General features: G+C 38.3%; 1 protein-coding gene across 1 annotated transcript in view; it reads right to left on the minus strand.

Moving 5' to 3' along the window:
- The window catches only part of si:ch211-186j3.6 (neural-cadherin), a 334,099-nt gene that overhangs the window by 44,942 nt on the left and 266,861 nt on the right, over positions 1–22,296 (minus strand). The window contains exons 30-32 of the mRNA XM_053316841.1: positions 21,941–22,064; positions 16,589–16,769; positions 12,525–12,691 (exon numbers count right to left, since the gene is read on the minus strand). Of these exons, the coding sequence (XP_053172816.1) occupies positions 12,525–12,691; positions 16,589–16,769; positions 21,941–22,064 (472 nt within the window). The remainder of the gene's footprint in view (positions 1–12,524; positions 12,692–16,588; positions 16,770–21,940; positions 22,065–22,296) is intronic.

Genomic DNA, 22,296 nt, shown 5'->3' on the forward strand with positions numbered 1-22,296 from the left:
TATTATTATTGAAACAACCAGAACAATGAAATACTGTACTGCATGCTCAGAAAATATGCTGAAAGCAAAACATGACAAACGCCTTGCTGGCCAAGCATACTGCTGATACAGAGAGCCCTGCTCCCGCTCGCTAGATAGTTTGCAATGGAGACACATTTATAACTCTACAAGCAACAAACTTCCAACAGTGATAGCTAAATTGGTGGCTATAGCATGCAGGCCGGTTAATATTGAGCAGGACGAGCTTCCTTGTGTGAAGGTAGAATTAAAGTCCTCTTAGCATCTAAAGAGAGTCAAGTCCCTGTGAGGAAATAGTCCTATGGCAAATCCCAGAAAAAAAAGAAAAGAATATTCAACAAAATGAATGAATTATTGGACAGTTCCAAAATAAATACAATGATGTACCATCATCTGATTTTCATTTTTCACACCTTGAAGACACAGATGTGTAAAATTTATGTAACATGACCGTAGAATAATGAAAATGGTGAATCACTTTGAACTGAATTAACCTGTCTGCTGTTTATTGAACAACTATGAATACAGGAAAGTGCAGTCCTCCATATTTTATCAGGCAATACAGCACTGAGTTCCCTTTTCCCAAACCTTTTTAATACAGCTGATAGATACAGAATACTTAGGAAAAAAATCACTAATGCAGTGATGGCAGAGGACAAATCAATTCTAAAAGACAATGTCTCTCACAAGTGGGATCAAAATGGAAGAAACATGTTGTCTAAATAGAAGTCCTGTATGCACTTATAGTAAGCCCTTTTACACACTATATAGCAAATGTACTTATCCAGCAATGTTGGAATATTGTCATGAAAGACCTTAACAAGAGCGGTCTCAGTGCTGTGGTTTGGTCAAACTATTGACTGGAACAAATCTAAAGTTATTGAGTGTCAAGAAGTTGGAAAACAGGTTTTTCAGGAGGTTCAAAAATGGGCCTATAATTGTTTATTAGTGAGGTTTCTAGGTTGTTCTTTTTTAAGGGTGGTTTGATGACTGCAGTTTCTGAGGCCTACGGGAAGAAACCTGAGAGAAGAGATGTGTTGACAATTTATAGATGATTTGAGGTCAAGCAATTTGAAACAAATGTTTTGAAGAAGCCTGTTGGCAGAATATCAAGGGAGAAGAAGTAGGATTTCAGATGTTGTGTAATATCCTCCAGGTTTTTATGGTTGATCAGATAAAATTGTGTCATACTACTTGAACTGACTTTAGGTGGACACAGGGACAGCTCATACCCTGTGCCTGATATGGAGGCACTGACTGCCTGTCTAATTTTCTGAATTTTGTCCATGAACAAAGAAGCAAATTTATTGCAGGCCCTGTGGATAGAAGTACAGAGGCTACTGACCCAGGAGGGTTTGTTAGCCTGTCGACAGCAGCAAACAAGGCACATGCATTATTGATGTTTTTGGTGATGTCAGAGAAGGAGGACTGCCTTGTATTTCTCAGTTCCAAATCATAAATGTAAAGTCACTCTTTATTGATGTCATAAAGAACCTGGAGGTTGTTTTTCTCCACCTGCAGCACCTCAGCTAGGTGGAGATATTTTCTTGCCAGACAACACCTTCACCTTACTGGCTGCGATGGTATCAATAAAATCTGTAATTTTAGAATTGAAATGATCTACAAGTTCATTGACTGAGACCCAAGAGAGGGCGGGTGTGGAAGGGAAAACCTGAATAAATATTTCACTGGTGTTGTCAGTGATATACTGTTTGGTGATTACCTCTGCTTAAACATTTATGTACATGGTGATAGCACTCTGGAAGAAAACACAGGAATCAATAGAGAGGGCAATATCAGTCACCACAATCTTAGAAATGTCCAGACACTTGAAGGTAATCAAGCCCAGAGTATGTCCCTTGTTGTGTGTGGGCTGTTAAAATAATTCATAGTTAAATTCAAAGTTAATACTTAGTTCCTGTTAATTATATTAAAAATGAACAAAGGAGTGTTTGTGAAAAAAAATGTGTATGTATCTAAATACTAGGGATTGTGTAGATATGTTTATTTAAAGAAAGATCTTCAGTGAGTATCTGACAACACAACTGTAACTCACTGGTTTAATAGGAGATACATGATTTGTAAAATGTAAGGAGGATAATGAGGTGTATGGCTTGATTAAAAACATAAACAAAAGGGGGCAGAATTGACTGATTCATGGTCTGGAGAACCCCATTTCCAAGTATGCCAATGCTTGAGCATTAGTTGTCCAATAGTAATATTTAAGTACTGGAAGACCCAGACATTCATCCAGAGAATGATTGACTCTAGCCTCATAAAAAGTCAGCTGAGTATATTTTGAAAGAGTACCAACATTTCCGTAGATAACCTCTTAATGGCATTTACATTAAGATTTTCTACAATAAATATAAGATCACTTTTAGCCCAATCTATAGTAACCAGAAATTTTACTGAATTATATATAATATAATATATTATAAAAGACAAGGAATGCCAACTTCAGGATTCATTAAGATAACACGTAGATCTGTGTAGAGTATAACAACACATTTGGATGTATCAGCTGGAACACCATTGATGAGTTCTTATTCCAATTACTTAAGGTTCTAGTGCTACATTGAATTACAAAGGAGACAGGCAATCTTCCTGTCTCACTCCAAAATATACACTAAATGGCTCCAATGAGATGGATTAAAAAAATAAATAAATAAATACATCTTCCCAAATCTAACCTTCATACAAATTTCAAACAAATAATGCTATTTGACAGACTCAAAAGCTTTCTGGACATCCACTGTCATGACAGCTGCTTGAGTGTTTTTACTCAAGTCAGAATACAATATATTCAACAAGCGTCAAACATTAAAAAGGAAAGCCTGCGTAGGATATCCATCATGATCTGGGTGTTGCTACTGTATATACTTACTTACTCTAGTGGCCATTACCTACGTTAAAATTATGCAATCAAAATTGAGCAAGGAAAGGGGCCTATGGTAGCAGTAAGGGATATTTCCCCTTTTTCAATAACATACATTTGCATCGTAAAGACAAGGGGGGAGCCTTTTTCTTACAACTTTCTTACTCATCATGAGTAAGAAAGGAATTAAAATCTCATGAAATGCATGGTAGAACCCAGGACATTCACCTGTGGGGAATGCCTTAATTGCTTCTACTAACTCAGCAAAAGAAAACATTGTGTCCAGAGAATGCTGATTGTGTGTGGTTGAATAATCTATCTCTGCTGCTGTGGAAGCAGAGGTATAGAGACCACACTAAAATTCTTTACAATGATTGTTGATATCAGTGAGTATTTTTCCAGTTTTGGATTGTATTTTATGAATAGGAGTCTTTGGGAGTTCAGCTTTAAGTTGTATTGAGAGCAATTTTTGAGGTTCATCTCTCAATCCAGAATGTCTATGCCTCATCTTTAGTAATAGGCTACTAATTTCCCCTCCAAGGATGATTCTTGTTATAGTCAGAGTGTATGTCTTATATTTTTGTTCTGTATGAATCATTTCTCGTTCAATTTCCTTTAGTCTTTTACATTTTTCTTTTTTCCTTAAGGTCTCAAAAGAAACAAATCCTCTCATGGTCATTTTAAGTGTTAACCAGGGAATGTGGGAGACTCCCAGGGAGTCTGAAACCTTTCTATTGTCACTGATCTCTGAAAATACTCTGAGATTTATGTTCATGTACTCCTTAAAATCTGGTAATGACAACAGTGAGGGGTTAAATCTCCAATTATATTTTAATTGGAAAACGATGACTGTTGCTGCAGGGTAACAGGTCTATGATCAGAGATCCATATAGTGTTACAATGTGTGTTACTAATATTAGAGACTGAACCAACCTTTATAATAAAGTAGTGAATCTGTCTAATGCACATGTGAGTAAAATGCATATTCCTTTTTGTCGGTGTGTTGTATTCTCCAAATGTCTACCGCAGTTAAAGATTGAATCAGATTATTAGTGTTTGAACAGAATTAATTGTTGGAGATTTAGAGGATGAACTTTCTAAAGGTGAACACAAATAGCAATTAAAATCGCCAGCAAAAAAAAAAAAATATTGGAAGATCTATCCTCTGGGAGTAATTCCAAAACTTTATGAAAAAATGCAGGGTCATCGGACTTTGGGCCATACATTTTCAACAAAGTGATCCGGAATTAATTGATGTGACCAGAAATCAAAATAAATCACCCATTAGGGTCTATAAATCGTGGACTTAAAAATGCAATGGTATTACAAAACAGGATTGCTACACCCTTCTAGATGTAAAGAGTGCATGGTATACCTCTGAGGTCCAACTGGATTTTTATTTATATTAAGTGACTAGTAATCAATGATCAAAGGCCCACAATATTCCCTAATTGTATGTCATGGCTATTCCAAAAGAGTCAAACATTTAATCCATGGATGATTTGACGTAAAACAAAGTAGTATTTGACCGTTGAAACGAAACAGAGAGAAAAATACTTGAGTTGAAACACTCCTCACACTCACACACCCATACCACCCTCTATCTCCCAAAAGAAGAAAAAAAAGAAAGAAAGAAAAATACCCTAATCAATGAGAAAACATAGCACAAATGGCCAGCAGCTGCAAAGTAGGTCGACTAGTAGGTCAAATCACATGTTGATTGATTCCAGAGTCGTATTGGATATCTTTTCCCACGTATGCAGTGATTCTTCCTCCGCATTAGTCACATAGCCAACAGCTGTGTCAGACTGTTTGGAGTGTTTTGTTTGATGCATATCAGGCCTATCTGATGTTTTTAAAGTTGGCAAACAATTGACTATCACAAAATAATTACTAAAGGTGTTCTAAACTATAAACAGCTCTTTCTTTTGCCATTTTTTTAACTAGTTTGCAGAATTAATAGAGAAACAGATACTTCCACCTGGAGCACTGAGAGACCCAACTACTATTTCACTACCTCAAACTCCCATATAGTAAGCTGTCATTTCTACCATTTGATGATGATGTAAATCCCAAGTAAACCTCCATCATATCGAACAAAAATAAATATGAACACTCAAAATCAATAAAATAAAGGCTAGATTTTAATGCCACATCTGTCACTTCATGATGAGTCATAATTACAGCTGCTAGATATTGTAAACCTAACTATAGGTTGTTTTTGCCAGCTGAATTTGTAACCTATACTGTTGTTTTTCTTGTGAGGACAGGCTACTTTTACCCTAATATGATCACAAAGCACTCGGAGAAAATCTAGATGTGATTTATGCTGTTGCTATGGGCCTAAAATAATTGAGGCAATGTTCTTGTAAAGCTGACATTTTAACTTGCAATTTGTTGACTACAAACATACCCTGCTGTCATTACAGTCAAAAAACACACACCATACACTGGGTCCAGCTCTGGGAGGAAAAGTGTCTTGTGAAGAAATGATGAGGGGCCAGGGACAAAAGGGAGTGAGAGAGTTAGAAAGGAGAGAGAATTTATGGATGATAAGTGAGAGAGAGGGACCAACACTTTTCTTATGTTGACACAAAAAGCTGTATCCCTGTGCTCTCAAGGGCATTTTGGTGGGGCATAGGGTTTCATGACAGAGCAAATGTCATTCTAAGCTGGAGTGCAGGACTTTTGTCTCCCCCTTCTGGCATTGAGAGTAATTATAAAAACACTGTCCACATGTACTGACGTCATTGGCTCTGCTGTAGCCTACTCTGACACATAGTTTTAAGTGTCATATGAAATTATTCATTTTTTTTAATCGGAAGTTGATCCATTCGGTCTAAAAACATTCATAAAGTCTAGAAGATCCACACAATGAAATTATTTGATCCCTATTCAAGTTAGCAGAGAGCTAGCTGCTCTGGGGTGGAAGTCTCTCACTTGCATGCTCTCCTAATGACTAATGTATTCATCCAGCTAGCAAGGGAATATCAAACCTGACACAAGATTAAAATCTCCAGGATACTCTGAAAGACGGAGAGATTTACCTGGCGGCTTAATCAACATCATGTGAACTCGTTTGACAAGGGCTTGACTGTAATGGGCGTTCAATTGTTCGTTAAAGTTCCACACCGGAGGTTTAAATAATTCCAGGAGCCTGGGTTTCTGTATGTGTGTGTGAAAGAGAGGGAGGAAGGGTGAGAAAGAGAAAGGGAATAAGTCAGAAGGCCATTTTAAGAGGGATGGGGTGGTGGGTGGGTCGTCCTCATTTCAATTTCAAACTGTTTCCTCCAAGTGTCCCACTGTGCATAATTTTCTTCCCTCCATCTTCCTCTGCCACCGCTGCCACGTAAACAGAGGACTGAGATGAGATGGGCAGAGTAACAGAGACACAGAGAGAGAAAGAGAGATGTGAGGCAGTAGTGGGTGGCTACCATTAACGCTTCCACTCTTCAACATAATACAAGACAAATGAAGTCTTCCCTTTTTTTATTTTCAGAAGATATCTGAACTTCATTAATACAAATTAACCAATGCCTGTCAAGTCACCCTTTCTCCGCCTCTTCCTCTATCCCTGTCCTCTCACTTCTTATTCCACTACTCTCTGCTTTGTTTTCCATCAAGTCGCTTCATTCCTCCCGTCTTTCCGTTTGCCATCCATGTCTCCTTCAACTGCTCCTTCTCCTCCTTTGATGCAGTGGGTAAAGTGCCGGACGGCTCCAAGGTTGTTTAGTTGGAGAACCGTGGCTCATTTCAAGGCTCTGTGATGAAGTATTAATTATATTTAGAATCCACTGGGGCAGTGATTTTAAACCAGACACACTCACAGCCACCTGATTTTACCCCCAATTAAAGCTGAACGGAATGGAGCAATTTGGCTCCTGCTTTACTCCCTTGGTGATGTGGTGACTCGATGTGTTTGGGAGAATGTGTGTTTCTTTTTTTGCACCAGCGTGATACGGTAGGTGCGTATTGAAGGTGTGTGACATTTTTGAGTAAACAGTCCCACAGCAGGGACAGCTTCATTCCCTCAGACGCTTCCCACCACAGGCTGCTTTTGGCACTGCGGTCTGTCGGTATGACGCAGACGTGTGCAGATGATGTGTTAATCGGCCCTCTTCTCATAATTAAATGATAATGCGAAAATGTACATAATGTGTATATATGATGGATTCATGCATTTCCTTTCACCTTAAATTAGACTGGGTAATTAAACAGAGCTCTGTGCTATCAGCAATACTCTGCCTTATAATTATACAAGTGTTCTTCATTTTCCCCACCCATCTTCAGAGATGTGACTTGTGCTCTGTTGCTTTGGAGACAAGATATTGATTTGGTCATAAAATAAATAAATAAGATGAATAAAAATTTTAAAAACGCTGCTGGGCAAATGTTATCGCTTTGAATTCTTACCAGCCTGAAGGCAGATAAATCTAATTTATGTTAAATACTCTTAAACAGTTGGAGATCCAGCTTGATGTCAGGCTGAAGCGTTACCATGTGTTTGTGAAAGAAAAGTTTCCACACCACCCATAAGTCAATAGTATTAAAAACATAGAGCATATATCATACATTGGCTCCATGTGTGCTCCAGGTTACCCTTTCCACTATATCGCACCACTGAATTGGTCTCAAGTGTCTTCATGTACATTTATTCAAAGTGACAGTCAGCAGGAGTTACAGTGGAAAGATTTTAAGTGATGTCTTTGTTAGATATGGGTTACTGAGGCCAATAATACTACTGAGTCTATTTTTAAATGTATTCATGTCTTTTTACTGTGGCTCCACGTGGTATCTTCATAGCTGCTGCAGCCCCAGGTGTGTAGTGACATTTCTGAGGATGCACACAACAGCTGTGGTGTAGCCTACCAGGTAGCTTCATGCATATGCTCTGTAGCTAAACCAGTCACACAAACTATACGTTTAGCTTAAAGCAGGCTAACCGGCAACTTAAAAGCTGCTAGTGCAGTGACAAGGAAGTAATGTCTCACTGGCTACACACCTGTAAACACTGTTAATTACCACAAATGCAAAGTAGTTCTCTGCAGTGGTTCTCTGCAGTGGTGGGCAAGATTTTTGCCCCTGCATAAAATGAGCACCCTATAATTGTCTCCAATTAGTCAGTAATGTGTTTATGCAAAATGCTATTCACTTTTTTTTTAATTTTTCCCCTTTTTTACGGTCTGTACATATTTATTGGCTGATAGTTAATCAGCTCACCCCCACTGTGAGGTAATGACACTGAAGAAGACCAAAGGCTAAAAAGCATGTGCCGCTGAATGCTTCACAAGATACTATATGACACTGTGTTTTTCATTTGTACTGTGCAACTTCATAACCATTATTGATTTGCATATGTCTCTAAAGTCTGGCTTTTTAAAAAATCCTGTTTGCTTGTATTTAAATTGTCATAATTGTGCATTACATGTCATAACAGTGCATTGTCAACCTCAATTTTAGAAGACTGATTAATCATGTATCTATTGTATACTTATATAGTCAGTCTTCAGTCTGTGTTGATTAGGGCATTCTAGGAGATTATTCATGGTAAGTGGTAATTATCAAGTGTAATTTACTATTTGATCAGCTTGCTTTGTCTGCTTTAATTTCAGTGAAGTGATTCCCTTTATTTCCACGACTGACTTTTAACAACCTCCGATAATGGAAATTAAAACTTTTTGCCTTCAGTCACAGTTGTTTGACTTGCCTGTGTGCTCCACTACAATAAATTCAATTATTTTGTTTTGTTAATTCTGTCAGTCAAAGTTTTGAGGGCGACAGAGAAAAGTGGAATTAAATGAGGGCTATGCTTTGAAATTCAAAGTACAAGTCACAAATCAAAACACGAGAATTTTATTAATTTCAAGACCACTTTTAAAACTGTATGCAAGTGAAAGGAAACAGTGCTTGTGGTTGAATGGTGAGAATAAGTAGTGATGGTTCAATGTTATTCACATTACTAGAATTATGTATTATATTACTATTATTAAAATAATGTTGGAGGTGCACTTTCTTCACACAATGTGACATTAATTATACTTCAGAATGCTTATGGAACAGCAGATTCAAACTGGAAACCATCACAAATAATGAGAAAAAATATCTCATTTTTGCTTTTATGTCTTCTCTTATTCATTTACACTTTGTTCCAGCTGTAAGTACAACGGCTCAGCAAGGTGACAGTCCTAGTCACAGATTCTCCAAGAGTGTGAAACCAGATTAACACATTATCACAGATATTTTCTCATCTGGTGTTTTGATGGTGGCTGTACAGAGCTGTCTAACATATTGGTCCAAAAGGTTCCATACAGAACTGTGGGACCCACAGAATATTATTTACATAGTTTTCATAGTTGTTAAACCATTTAGTGTTCCCTTGTGTTTTGTGTAGCAGAATCTGCATTTAGTACTCCTTTATTTTGTCACTCCTAGCTTTTATGTTTTTACTATTGTGGGGCGATAGTTCCCATCAACAATATACTTTAAATCCAGCAGTATAAATATCCATGGTTGAACTATAATTATACTCAATTTGGTATTTTCTACTGTAAAGAGACACACAAATGGTAAGAATTAGTATTTTGCAATTAGGACACAACTAATACATTTTGTGGCTGCAACTGAGGCTACTCACAGTAGAGTATGGAATACGACAAATATACACTATTGAACAATAAAATAGAACCACAACTGCTGCACCTTTACATGATATATATATATATATACACAATATATATATATATTTTGGTCACCTGAGCTAGCTCTGTCCACTGGTGATTATGTGAGGTGTGGGTGGAAGTTCTGAAAGCTAGTAAAGTGATCTTTAAGTCTAGATTATTTTGTTAGATATGCTATTGCCAAAGACTTAGATTTTTTTAGATGAACGTCTGCGCTCAAATTACACAGTTCAGTAACATACTTGATTTTTTTTGGGAGATGGAGTTCTTTTGCCTTACACAGGTATGAATTAGCACTTTTCACTGTGTGTCCAGTCTTGCAAGAAGACTTCAGCCTTAACAAGAATGTGACTTTAAATTAAGCTGTCTTATAAACTGTTAAATGTGAATGTAAGGACATTTTTATTTTAGTAAAGTATTGTTATCAATTTTAACTTCTCAAAATCACATTATTACAACTGTGTTTTACTACATTGTCATCCATTATATTCATATATTATTTATATAACAGCCTCCATTTATTGGTGCCCACAGGATAAGTTATAATTATTGACAAATACGCACTTGTATCAATCAAGGAAGTAACTGCAGAATGAGAAACACACAAAGGGCTATAATCAGTAACCCAAAGGAGGGGTGGGGGGTGGGGGTAGAAGAACAAAGAAGTGTAATATTTTAACTAACTGTGTTGTTGGAATGCAAGAAACAAAAACAGCAGAAACCTCCTGAAAATAAATCCTCACATTTGCACCCAGTGAAGAGTAACGCATACTAATTCCTTCATCTGATTAAAAGCAAACAAAACTATCAGTGGAAAACATAATCCTATAAAGGCAATGTGGTTATGTCTCTATAATAAGAGCATTGCAGGGTTTCAAATGTTTCACTGAAGAGGAGGGGGGTACTTCATAATATTATACACATTTTCATGCTGTCTGCACCCATGAATAAATGCACTATTTATGGTGGGTAAGTGATGTGAACTCACTCCTCATGTGTCTGTGCTGGGGGAGCAGTATGACATTTAAAAAGGAAATGTATAGATGGATGGAAAGAAGCAGAGACGGACGGGAATCAGAGGAGAGGTTGCACTGTAACAGCAGTGAAATGGATAATCATCATCATTTTTAACGCTGATGTTTGATCAATACCTGTGGTAGCAGCGTGGGGTGAGAAGGTACGGCATGATACCAGAAAGAAAGTCTGGAGCGGAAAAGGAGTGAAAAAAACAGAGGGAGGCTGGCAAATAAACAATTATGAGAGAACAAATTGCAGCCAGAGTGTGAGCAGCCAGAGGAAAAGAAGAGTGGGAGACATGAAGCCTTCGAGACAAATAACCAAATACTACTGTACATCTAATGTAGTAAGTCCTGGCTGTGTGCTTTCAGCCTCAATTCAAATACATTGCACTGCTAATACATCACTACCTCTATTTTCTTCAATGGTAAGTTTAGTAAACACAGACAAATAAAAATGTGAAACCGCATTCAAGTAAAAATCTCAAATATCTGTTTTGTTCTCTTTGGTGACACCTTTGGCGATAAGCAGTAATTACAGGTGTTTTTTTTTTGTTTTTTTTAAAGATTTTATTGGCATAGACGCCTTTATTCATCAGTAGATCGACAGGAAACATGGGAGAGAGAGGGGGGTGACATGCAGCAAAGGACCTCCGATCGGGATTCGAACCGGGGTCGGCTGCGTATATGGCATGCACTCTAACCACTCGACCACCTGCGCGCCACAGGTGTATTTTTTGACCTCACTTCCCAGAGCTTAAAACAGACTGCTAGCTGTGTTTACCCTCTTATGGACCAACCACTGCTTGGTGATGGAAAATGTGTTGCTAGCTGCACGTTGCTTGTGATTTTTCCCAGGAATGTCACTAAGGGCTTTCATCAGTGGGACATAAGCTAGTAGCAGGACGACAGCTAGCCTGGCTATGTGTATATTGAAAAAAATACAAAAACCTGTAATTATTTCTAAAGCTGACCAATTAAAACACTTTGTTTCATGTTTGTTTAAATGGTACATAGAGAAGGTGACTGACTGACGATGTTGGTAAGTAATTAGGATGAAATGTGTGTGTGGGTGGGAACTACATATTGATTGCAATATCACTTACAAACAGCCAAACAGGCCCAAGATTGTCAGCCTCACTTGCTTTTTGAATGTTGTAAAGAGACAAACAATTATTCAGTGTTTGATAACCAAGGCTGTGTAAGCTTGTTGGAAATGGAAGAAAAATGAAGAAAAATGCTGTGCATCAACATTTGTGGGATGAACCTTATGATGTGTAGATTTTGATGGGAATGCAGATTCATTTGTCACTCCGTCAGTACCAAGGGAAACGCCCACTCAGAGGCTTTTAGCTTAAACACTGTTTGCATATATATGTACAAAAACGTTTTTATTCTCTATTTTGAATTATAAAGTTCAGATTTCCTTACACAAAAAATTGAGTTTCAACTCAACTTTAACACAAAGACATGGTATTGATATCAATATTTTAATCTCTGTCTTGAAAATAAAGCAAATAATTCACCCAAAAACTATTCCTTTAAAGAGTTCATATTCACAGGAATGTTTGAAAAATCTTACTTGTGATAGTTTAACAGCTTCTGCTGTCTGTGCCTACTAATAACTGAAGATACATGACAGCAACAGAAACACTACATACTAAGTCTTGTGTGTGACGGGCAAAATGACTGCTTCTTCTCAGGTTAGAGAGACAGGAAGGAAAGAGAAAATAGATTCACTATATTCAGAATTTTGCAAAAACACACTATTACCTGTAGATTTTTTCCTCACATAACCAAAATATGCCAAAAAAAATCCAACAACAAAAAAAAAAAAACATGATATTTCCAGATATGGAGACAATCTTCCATCAGACACACACACACACACACACACACACACACACACACACACACACACACACACACACTCACCTCCAGTCGTAGGTATTCGCTCTGCTCCTTCGAGATCAGACTGAGGATGCTGCTGCTGTGTTTGCGGGTTCGAACCAGAACTTGAACCCACGTCCTCCGGGCTGGCAGTGGGGACGTCAGCTGGTAGTGCACGTGACTGTGCCCATCAAAGGAATACTCTGGGACCTCTGGTGTTGGCGACACAAAACCAAGTCAGTCAAAATGGTGCTATGATTGAGACTAAACACAATTAAAGTTTTAAATGTTACACATCCCGTTTTATCCATTTAGAAGTCGCTTTATTTCAGGGGGGAAGGGGGTGACCTCGAGTAACTTCAAATAAATCAGTTTCACAACTCTTTAAATTCCTCTCAGTATGCAGACAGCTGGTGGTGGGGCAGAATATGCAAAAAACACATGATAGAATATGTATGTGTGGTTTAGCTTGGGTTATGCTTGCTTCGTCTTTCTTAGACCCATGTTCCCAGAAGTGGATTTTTTTTATATGCCAGGCAGACTAAACCAAGCACAGCTAAAATGTTTTTCAAAGCCATTCTTCCATCTCATAGCATATGCAAGTTAGATTTCCTTCCACACCTCTCCGTCTTCGTCTCTCTTCCGTGTAACTTTGAGATGAGTTGATGCTTCGTGAGACCCCGTTTGAAAGCGATGTCAAATTTTGGTTTGTTCTTGGTATGCAATATGCAGCTGATCAGTCGCGTCCTCTCAAAATTAATTTTTATGTTCTTCTGCTTACCAATCCCACCAAGACATTTGGGATTTGTAGATATCAATTCATATTAACATTAATTACACACATTAACATCATGACCCTACTCATAGATAAGTTGAGAATAGAAGAGAGGAATGTGGTGAAGTAAAACAGTTTAAATGTTTATCAATATTTATCAAAGAGACACAAGGACATATTTTCTTTTTGGATCGTGCTTTTATGGACGCATCACTTTTTCCATCATGATGTCATTTGTAAGAAAGCTAAATTTAACGTGTACCAGAAGTGCAGATTAATATCAGGTGTAAATATACTTCAGCTAAAGCATCTTCAGGCACAATCTGGATATGAGGTGAGCATTAGATAAGGTTGTGTTTCTATGTAGAATTATGTCTAAAATGTAACCAGGTAGATCACATGAACATGAACACAGTCTGGTTCTGAGAATTGTGTTAAAAAATATACATAAAACATCTGCTGTTTGTTTTTTTGTTTTTTAAAGACTGGCCTGTTTTTTGTTTTGTTTTTTATTTTTTTGCCAAAATCGAAACCGACTGCAGGGCTTGCTCCTTTTTCAAAGATATGAGTCATTTCATTCATATTAAGAGTGACTCATTCACATTCCTCCATTCATTTATTCATAAATTATGTCTACTTACAGCTTTTAGTGGCTGATGGGAGACATTACAGTGTTCAGAGAGGACTGCACCAACTAAAAAGATCTTTGGCAATATGTCTTAGAAATATTAGAAATACATGAACATATAACTGTGATACCCTAATAAATTAGCTGATTTGTGAGATCTCAGTGAAATCAAGATATTCTCTAATCCTCCAATAATCTACTCTACAGTTTGAGCCAATGCTGTAAGGGAGCATCACCATGCAGTAAACGCAAGTACAAACAAGACTTAAGCCTGGTAGATAGTGCTGTGGTCAGCAGAAAGCATCACTGGAGGTGCACTCCTCAATCTGATCTGGAGGACATGTACAACAGACAGTGGAGGACCAGGGAGAGGTGGGTCATTAAAAGATCCAATCTCACTCCAGCAACAGTCTCTTCCAAACTAGTGTTGTCAGGCAAACGCCTCTGCAGGTATAAGGCCAACACAGAGAGGCTTGTAAGCAACTACTTTCTTCAGGCCATATGGATCTTTAATATAAACCATGCCAGAAGCCCACATGCTGCCCTGTGTACAAGAATTACACAGCCGTAATGAAGAATCCTCAGAGGAGAATCACGCTATACTGTATCAAGGCAAGTGCACGACCTATATATGTGTAGACTTGCAAATAGAGTGCATCCCACCTGCATATGAGATGCCAAGAAGCAGATGGCACTGTATAGCAGTAATTCTAGGGAAGGCATGGAACAGCAGCGGGTGATAGATAAAAAAAAAAAAAAAATGACCTTGGTTGCAAAGATCCAACGATGTCTATAGTCCACTCTACCTTTTTTCTCTGCTTCAATTTACGTTCCATTTTACCAAACGTGTTTATGATTAAAGTTTGTTGTGAAAATAAAAAGGTTGGCTCTTACTTTTATCCATTTCACATTTAATAATTAAAACAGTTCATTTCAATCTGTGACACTATGCTTGTTATAAGGGTGATAATTACTAGCTTGTACATTTACTTACTTTAAAAACAGCAACAAAAAAACAAACAAACATATGAGCTCATTGCAACCAATACATACACTTTATATTTCTAAGTTGTTTTAAGTGAGAATCCATCAGCAGTTGTGATTTTAATTGCAGCAGTTGTTAAACCTGTGATAACACTTTTTTTTTTGCGCCACTAAAGGAAACGGACCAAACTGTGAATATGACACTGATATATCAGCAGCTTTTAAGCTCGTGTGTTTAACTTATTGGTAAACAGTTGCTTGTTTATCCAGCAACAACATTATTGTTAATTTGGAGTCATATTCCCGTCTGCCTGGTGAATGTAAATGCAATATTCACTCTCTTTTTAACTTTGTTTTTGCTCTCTACCAACTCCTGACAGAAATGTCTGGTTCTTTAGCTGCTAAATGCTACACCTGCTAGCTGCTAACTGTCTGCTCTTTTGGTGCTAAGCAGGTAATGTACGGAGGGTTTTTTAGGGATTTTCCCCCTGAAAACAGCTGCCTGCTGAGGCTGAAAACAATGCTATGAGAGAGCTGAGAGAATGAAACTAAAATAATAAAGTTGGCAGGTAAATAATGAAACTTGCCATAAAGCTCTGTTTTGGCTCTCTACCAACTCCTGACAGCAATATATGGCTTGTTAGCTGCTAAGTGCTACACTAGCTAGTTGCCAATTGTCTTTTTGCTGTTCAGTGTCAAGCAGGTAGTGTACAGAGGGTTTTTAGAGTTTTCCCCCTGAAAACAGCTGCCTGCTGAGGCTAAAAAAAGTACCTTGAGATCACTGAGAGCGTACAAAGACAATACATTTGGCAGATAAATAATGAAACTTACTGTGACGCTCTGTATTTTCTCTCTACCAACTCCTGACAGAAATATCTGGCTTGTTAGCCGTTAAATGCTGCACTAGCTAGTTGCTAACTGTTTGCCATTTGGTGCTGAGCAGGTGATGTGAGGGGGGGTGCTGAGTCAAGTGATAATTCTCTACATTACTATGAGCGATGCCTCTCACATTGTCATTTGATGCATTATTATAAAACAGTATCAATTACAGCCACTTTGACATGAAACTCATTTTACGTTTTTTTGGCAACATGTTGTTAAGCTAAGCTACTTATGGGGCTTTTCCATTATATCTAGTTCTAGCACTACTCGGCTTGACTCGACTCACTTTTTTTTGCTTCTCCATTAGGCATAGTGGTACTTACCTGGTGAGGTTCTAAGCGAGCCGAGCCGATACTAAAATGTGACGTCAACAGACTGCCAGCCACTTATTGGTCAGAAAGTGTTGTCACTGGAAGAGTCATGAGCGTAACATCCCACACAAGAATCAAAACCCGCCATTTTTAAACACCAGCAACAATAGTTACAGCAAGTTTCACGCAAGTTAACATGGCTCCTATGCGCAAACTACACCAAGGTCCTTCGGCGGGGTGCGGACGTTCCACCAGTTTCGCGCAGCTGTGCTATGACGACCCTATCCATGTTGAGGAGGTACTATGAAGTAATGGAAAACGTCGTGCCTGGTACCAAACCGAGTAGAGTCGAGCCGAGTAGTGCTAGAACTGTGTCATGGAAAAGCGCCATTAGCCAGCTAATTCCCAGGTGTCACATGCTACCATTCAACATACTCTTTGGTACCAGCATTTAGCCATGGATCATATCAGTACTACTAAATTTGGTGTTTTTCCTTTAATACAATTGTCCAAAATAAGTTTGGCTTACCCTCTTCACACTGGTGTCCTGTGTATCCTGGCACACACTGGCAGCTGAAGGAGCCCCATTCACCATGACAGCGACCCCGGTGGCCACAGGACGGATAACCCATGTTGACACAGCTGCTATCAGTGGTCAGGCAGCCTGGAGAGCTGGACTGGGAGTCAGCCGGGGAGCCCAAATCATACAGCTGAATGGAGGAGATAGAGGACAGGAGATGGGTTAGTAAAAACGTAGAGAGGATGATGTCAAGAGGAAAGGTAGTGAGGTGACGAGGAACAAAGACAACAGAAGAAAGAAAAGGTGAGAGTAGAGCGTTACAAAGGAAGGACACAAAAGTGGGAAAGAGGTGGGAGAGGTTGAGAGGAAGAAGGTGGGAGAGTTGCCAGTAAGTAAGTAGCTTGCAAAGCAGAGACAAAAAAGCAAAGAGACAGCAGATAAAGGGGGATTGGGGAAGACTCAGGACAGACACGTAGGGTGTAAGTAGCCAGTGGGTGAGTCACAGATTGAAGAGAGGAAAATAAAGTCAAACAGAGTAAAAACGAAAGTATAAAGAATAAAGCTTTCCCATGTGTTGAAAGGCATTCTCACCTCTCTCTAGACTAATGCTATTCCCACAGTGATGAAACCCAACACTGGGCCAGTTTTCTAACAGACAAACAGCATGGCCAACTTCACAGAGAGCTGGAAGGACAGGGGGACGCCTAAATTCTGTCCCTCACACAAGCATGTCATAAAAAGACTAATATATTCAATCTCGTCTCTGGTGAACCTGAACTTTATGAGATCTGTTGGTGCAGTGACGAGAAATGCAAAGGATCATAAAAAAACTGAGTCATTCCACCGGGGAGCTGCTGATTGGCTCTGACCTCCAGCAAAGAGGCATCTTATTGGTCGCTGACCTTTAAAAATCTCCCGGGCCCTCTGGTCACTTAGTTTGGACTGATGGTGTTGATTGCTAAGGACTCATATACACAGACAATAGCAATCAGTAACTGAAAGACTCGCTGGGACGTCTGCAATTGATTGATGAATGTGCATCTGTGCTGCTGTGGTGTGTGTTTGTGTGAGCAAAACACTTAAAATACACACACTTCTGCTTAAATTACAAAATGTGTTTGGCATCCCTGCACAGAGACACCGTAGACTGCTATGTTTGCTAGGATTAATTCAGGTGTTGGTTATAAAAAATGCATGCAGCTGTGAGTGTTCTCTTAGAAACCTTTATCTAAACTAAGACGAGTGAAGGAGAACATGCTGAAGTCACAGCTGATGACCAATTAAATAAAAAAAAACAGTTTGAAGTGTGTGCGAGTGTTTCAATCAAAATAAAACCTCTAAATTAGCTGTTAGACAGCCCGTGACTCAGACAAAAATACAAACCATAACACAGCACTGTATAGAAAATACCTGCATGTCTTATGTTTCTCTACTCATTTATTCAGGTTTTTTCTTTTTTTTGCCACGAGTCTGACAGCAGAAAGATATCTTCTGCTGTTGCTCTAGCGGTACAGCAGGTTAGAAATTGATCAGGAGTTTGATGGTTTGACTCAGTCTGGCTCAAGTGTCCTTGAACAAGGTACTGAACTCCCACATCGCTCCTGGTGTGTTTAAGTGTTAAAGAAACACAACGTGGGTCGATTTGGGTATGAGAGAATGTAATATCTAGGCTGTGATTTTCCTTTTTTTTTGTAATGACGACACGTTTTCTCTACAGGGGTCCAGATTATTATAAAATATCTGTTACAAGCTTCTTTTTTTTTTTTTTTTACAAACTTTTTGACAGAAAACTTTGCAAATCCAACTTCAACTCCAAACTAGTAGCATTCAAAAAAGCCATTACGTCAAACTCTGCAAACTCACAAAAACCTCCATATAAAATGGATTGACACCACAAGAAAAAAAAAGAAAAAAGAAAAGAAAAAAACTTTTAAAAAGCAGCAATGTTAAACTGAGAGCTTAAGGGAGAAAGATAAGCAGAGTAACATGACGGGACAAGGATGGAAAGAGAGTTAAAAACAGACGATGGCAAATGACAGCCAGAGGGGGAGAGACCCAACTCCAGAACAGAAACACTATTATAAAAATCTAAATTCTCTTCCTGTCCCTTATCCTGAATATAGCTTCATATTATCCCTGGCTTCAGCCCAGTCCAGTTTATTATGTTCTTCATCCACACACATGCATGGTTTATGTTGGGTAAAACATCACACTTGAATAAATTTAATGACGCTGACATGGCTCTGATGTGCTGTATCAGTCTGGATCCAAAGCATGAATATGGCATACATAATAATGACAAAGCCAAGTATTATAATACATAACAACAAACACACACACTTAACATATTAAAATGTAAATAATACACATAAGGACACGCTGACCTGTAATAAGTGTTCAGTTACGTTCAGGGCTTCCATCAATGTCAAATACCTGAACCACATCACAGGCGCTCACACCTCAAGTGAAACAGATGATGTTACCATAGCAACAAATGTGACACATTAGCACATTCTGTGATAATAAAAACAACAACACCACAAGAAAAAAAAGAAAAAAAGTGAGAAAAAAAAATCATACAATGGTAGAACATGTCCATCAACAATATTAATCATCAGTACGCCCACTGTTGCTTGCTCTTTGGAGAATTATTATCCCCATGTCCGCCTACACGCATCATGCAGATTTCTCTCATTAGTACATAGCTATTGTGCAGCCTCCCGCTACGTCTCCAGCTAAGGTGCACCACATCAACTGCAAGCTCTTAGCTGTGCAGTGGGAAGAAACTTGTATCCTTTTATTTCCTATACTCTTGAGAGTTAATCTTAATAGAGCTTTAAAGGTCTACTGAATGGATACGGATAAATTGTGTTTGTGGAGGTAACAAGACTGAAATTTTTAAAGCCCCATTCACTGTCTCTGGCGACCATGTGGTTTCTTCCTTCTACACAAACTATTAGATAAAAGTGGTTTGAACTAATGGACTGACAAAGTGACCAACTAACTAGGCTATTGTTCATTTGGTGTTGTGCAAGAACGCCTGCCTCCTTCGCACAGAACTATTATTTTCTTTAACTGACATTTTGATGGACGGTGGTCATTTAGGCACTTATAGTCATGAATAATCCATTTTTCACATGAGTGCAAATTTCATAAACGTAGGCAGTTTTATTTTTGTTCATTTGGTAAGCAACAGGTGAATCATTTCAGGCTTTTAGCAGAGTCACTAGAAGTCTTAGCCAGACACTACTTACATTGTTATTTTTCAGAACGAGTAGGGGTGCTCAGAAAAGCCATGAATTTAGATGTGAGCTGTACTGTATGTTTTACAATAGCTTTCATGGAAAAAGAAAAGTTTAAATTTAAAGCTCCCTTTATGTCCAAAGCTTTTCAACGCAATATATTTGTATATAAATGGATAGAAAAACAATATAAGATTCATATTGATAACACATTCTGAACCTTACTGATGTAAAGGGAGTGATAGTGAAAAGAAATATAAAATATGAATTCACTTTGTCACTTCTATTCTTATTCTTTGATTTTTGTTTTGGATCTGCAGTTCCCATTATGTTTTAAAAAGCCAGAAAGTAATGTTGCAATGGAGTCAGTGTGAGTTAGCTGTGGGATACATCTTAGCCCCATTTTTTACATTCTGGCATTTTGTCACCATGAAACATGATGCTGAATGAACTATTAGCAGCTCTAACAGCACTGTGACAATGGATGTAATAACTATCACTATATTACTATGACACTGAATAAAAAACTGTAATTCATAGCAGCACATCACATTGACTGTGTCTGCTTGTTTAGATGTGACTGTATCTGACTCTGAGAGGAAGTGTGTGCTTATTGACACCATTTGCTTCCATTAGGCAAAAAGGATTAAACACATAACTTAGTTCATTGAAAACTGGTAGCATTAAAACAGCTATGTAAATGTTAAAAACAGACCACTGTAGGTCACCTATAATGCATCATGAGCTGCTGATAATAATCAATAAACCCAGCAGTTATCAACCAGAATTGACTGATCTACATTACATCATTATTGTGACCGTTAAAACTGTATTTATGAAACACCTACAACAATATGCACAAGCCAATAAAATTGTCATTGTCTCCATTGTGTAGCTACAGTCTCACAAAAATAATCAGCTCAATCACCTCCACAGAATGAGGTTTGCAGATGTCAAGTCTCTAAAGGAACAGTGATATTGTGCCGGTACACAGTTTTGGCAAATACCCTGAGCTGGTTGAGATAGCTGACTTGAAAAAATGTGTTTAGTACAACTTTGTAGTCATGTAACTTCATTTCAAAATGAGAGTGTGTATGTTTATCCAAGACAGTCCACTGACATTTGAAATAAAAAAAAAAAGAAAAGAAAAAAGTAGCTTCACTGACAGAGTGCAAGAGTCTGCTTCTACCAGCAGCTGCTCATTTCACTTCATCCAATGTGAAGTAGTCTCTGCTGCAGCGTTCAAAACAACTGCAAGCTCCACTAAGAAAAATATAAAAAGAACAACCTGTCATAGTCTCTGTTGCCTCCAACGGACATGTCACATTGATGACAATCCTTTCTCCCCTCCCACTCACCTTTTTTTTTTTATTGTGTGGCAAATGCAAAAAATGCCACGATCAGATTGTAAGCATTTCTGAATGTAGAGCTCATTTTTTTTACCAGGTGTAAGTACGAAACAAAAACTGTAATTGCTACTTATGAAACATTGCACAAGACATTATAATTAGCAGCAGGTAACACAGCTAAAAGTACTTTAAAAAAGATTATTTTGACCTGCCAAAAAAACACAAAAAAAAACACCTGCTCATCCTCCAGTATCTTTTGTTGTAAAATCAGTCCTCTAAACACTAGTCATGACAGGTTTTGTCTGGCAGGGGCGTCATGGGTTAACTAGATGCTTGGTTTAAAGGGAGTGGGTTCACACAAGGCTATCATACCTGACGTCTGTGTCCATGCAGAAGTAATATGGGCTTTATTGAGGTTGGACTGGTTGAGCAATGAGTCCTTGACTTTTAACTCCAATAGAGCAGTAGAAGGCTACTGAAAGTCTTGACTTGAAGCCAGACTGGGCAGAAGTGGAAAAGTTCATCTTCCATTTCACCTTTGTAGTGCACAGGTGTCATATTTGAAAGTGCTTTAAGATTACAGTTAAAAGCATTACAAAAAAAAGCAGCTCTAATATGGCACAAGAGTTCTGTGGCTGTTATTAATCCATTTATCAGCTAGAGTGCAGGTGTGAGTTTGACTTTACTTGCATGCTGGTGTGCTAATGGTTATGTGGTTTTGGTTGTTTGTGTGTGTGTTTGTGTGTCACTGTTGCATGAATGTGTGTTACCTTGCTGTCCACGATGAGATTGCGGATGCAGCCGGTGAAGTGTTTGTGTTGGAGCTGAGGGTAGATGTAGGGAATGTCCTCGTTCACGCCGCCCAGCTGGAGCACCTGGCTCATGTTCAGGTGTCTGGAAGAAGGTTCACACATATTACACATGAAGAGAGTCAATTAGTATGATGTTCACATGTGCACAAGTATCCCTTATTGATTTTGATCATATCCACAGATGAAATATAAACCTGGTTATTTATATTCACATACATGATTTTGACATTATCAAGGAATTGTATTTTGTGTGGGTTTGTGTTTGACTCCTCCACATCTGTCAATTCTCTACCGACTGTGTTAACAGAATGAAT

Source organism: Scomber japonicus, chromosome 1, assembly GCF_027409825.1.
Source record: "Scomber japonicus isolate fScoJap1 chromosome 1, fScoJap1.pri, whole genome shotgun sequence".
NCBI classification, from domain to species: domain Eukaryota; kingdom Metazoa; phylum Chordata; class Actinopteri; order Scombriformes; family Scombridae; genus Scomber; species Scomber japonicus.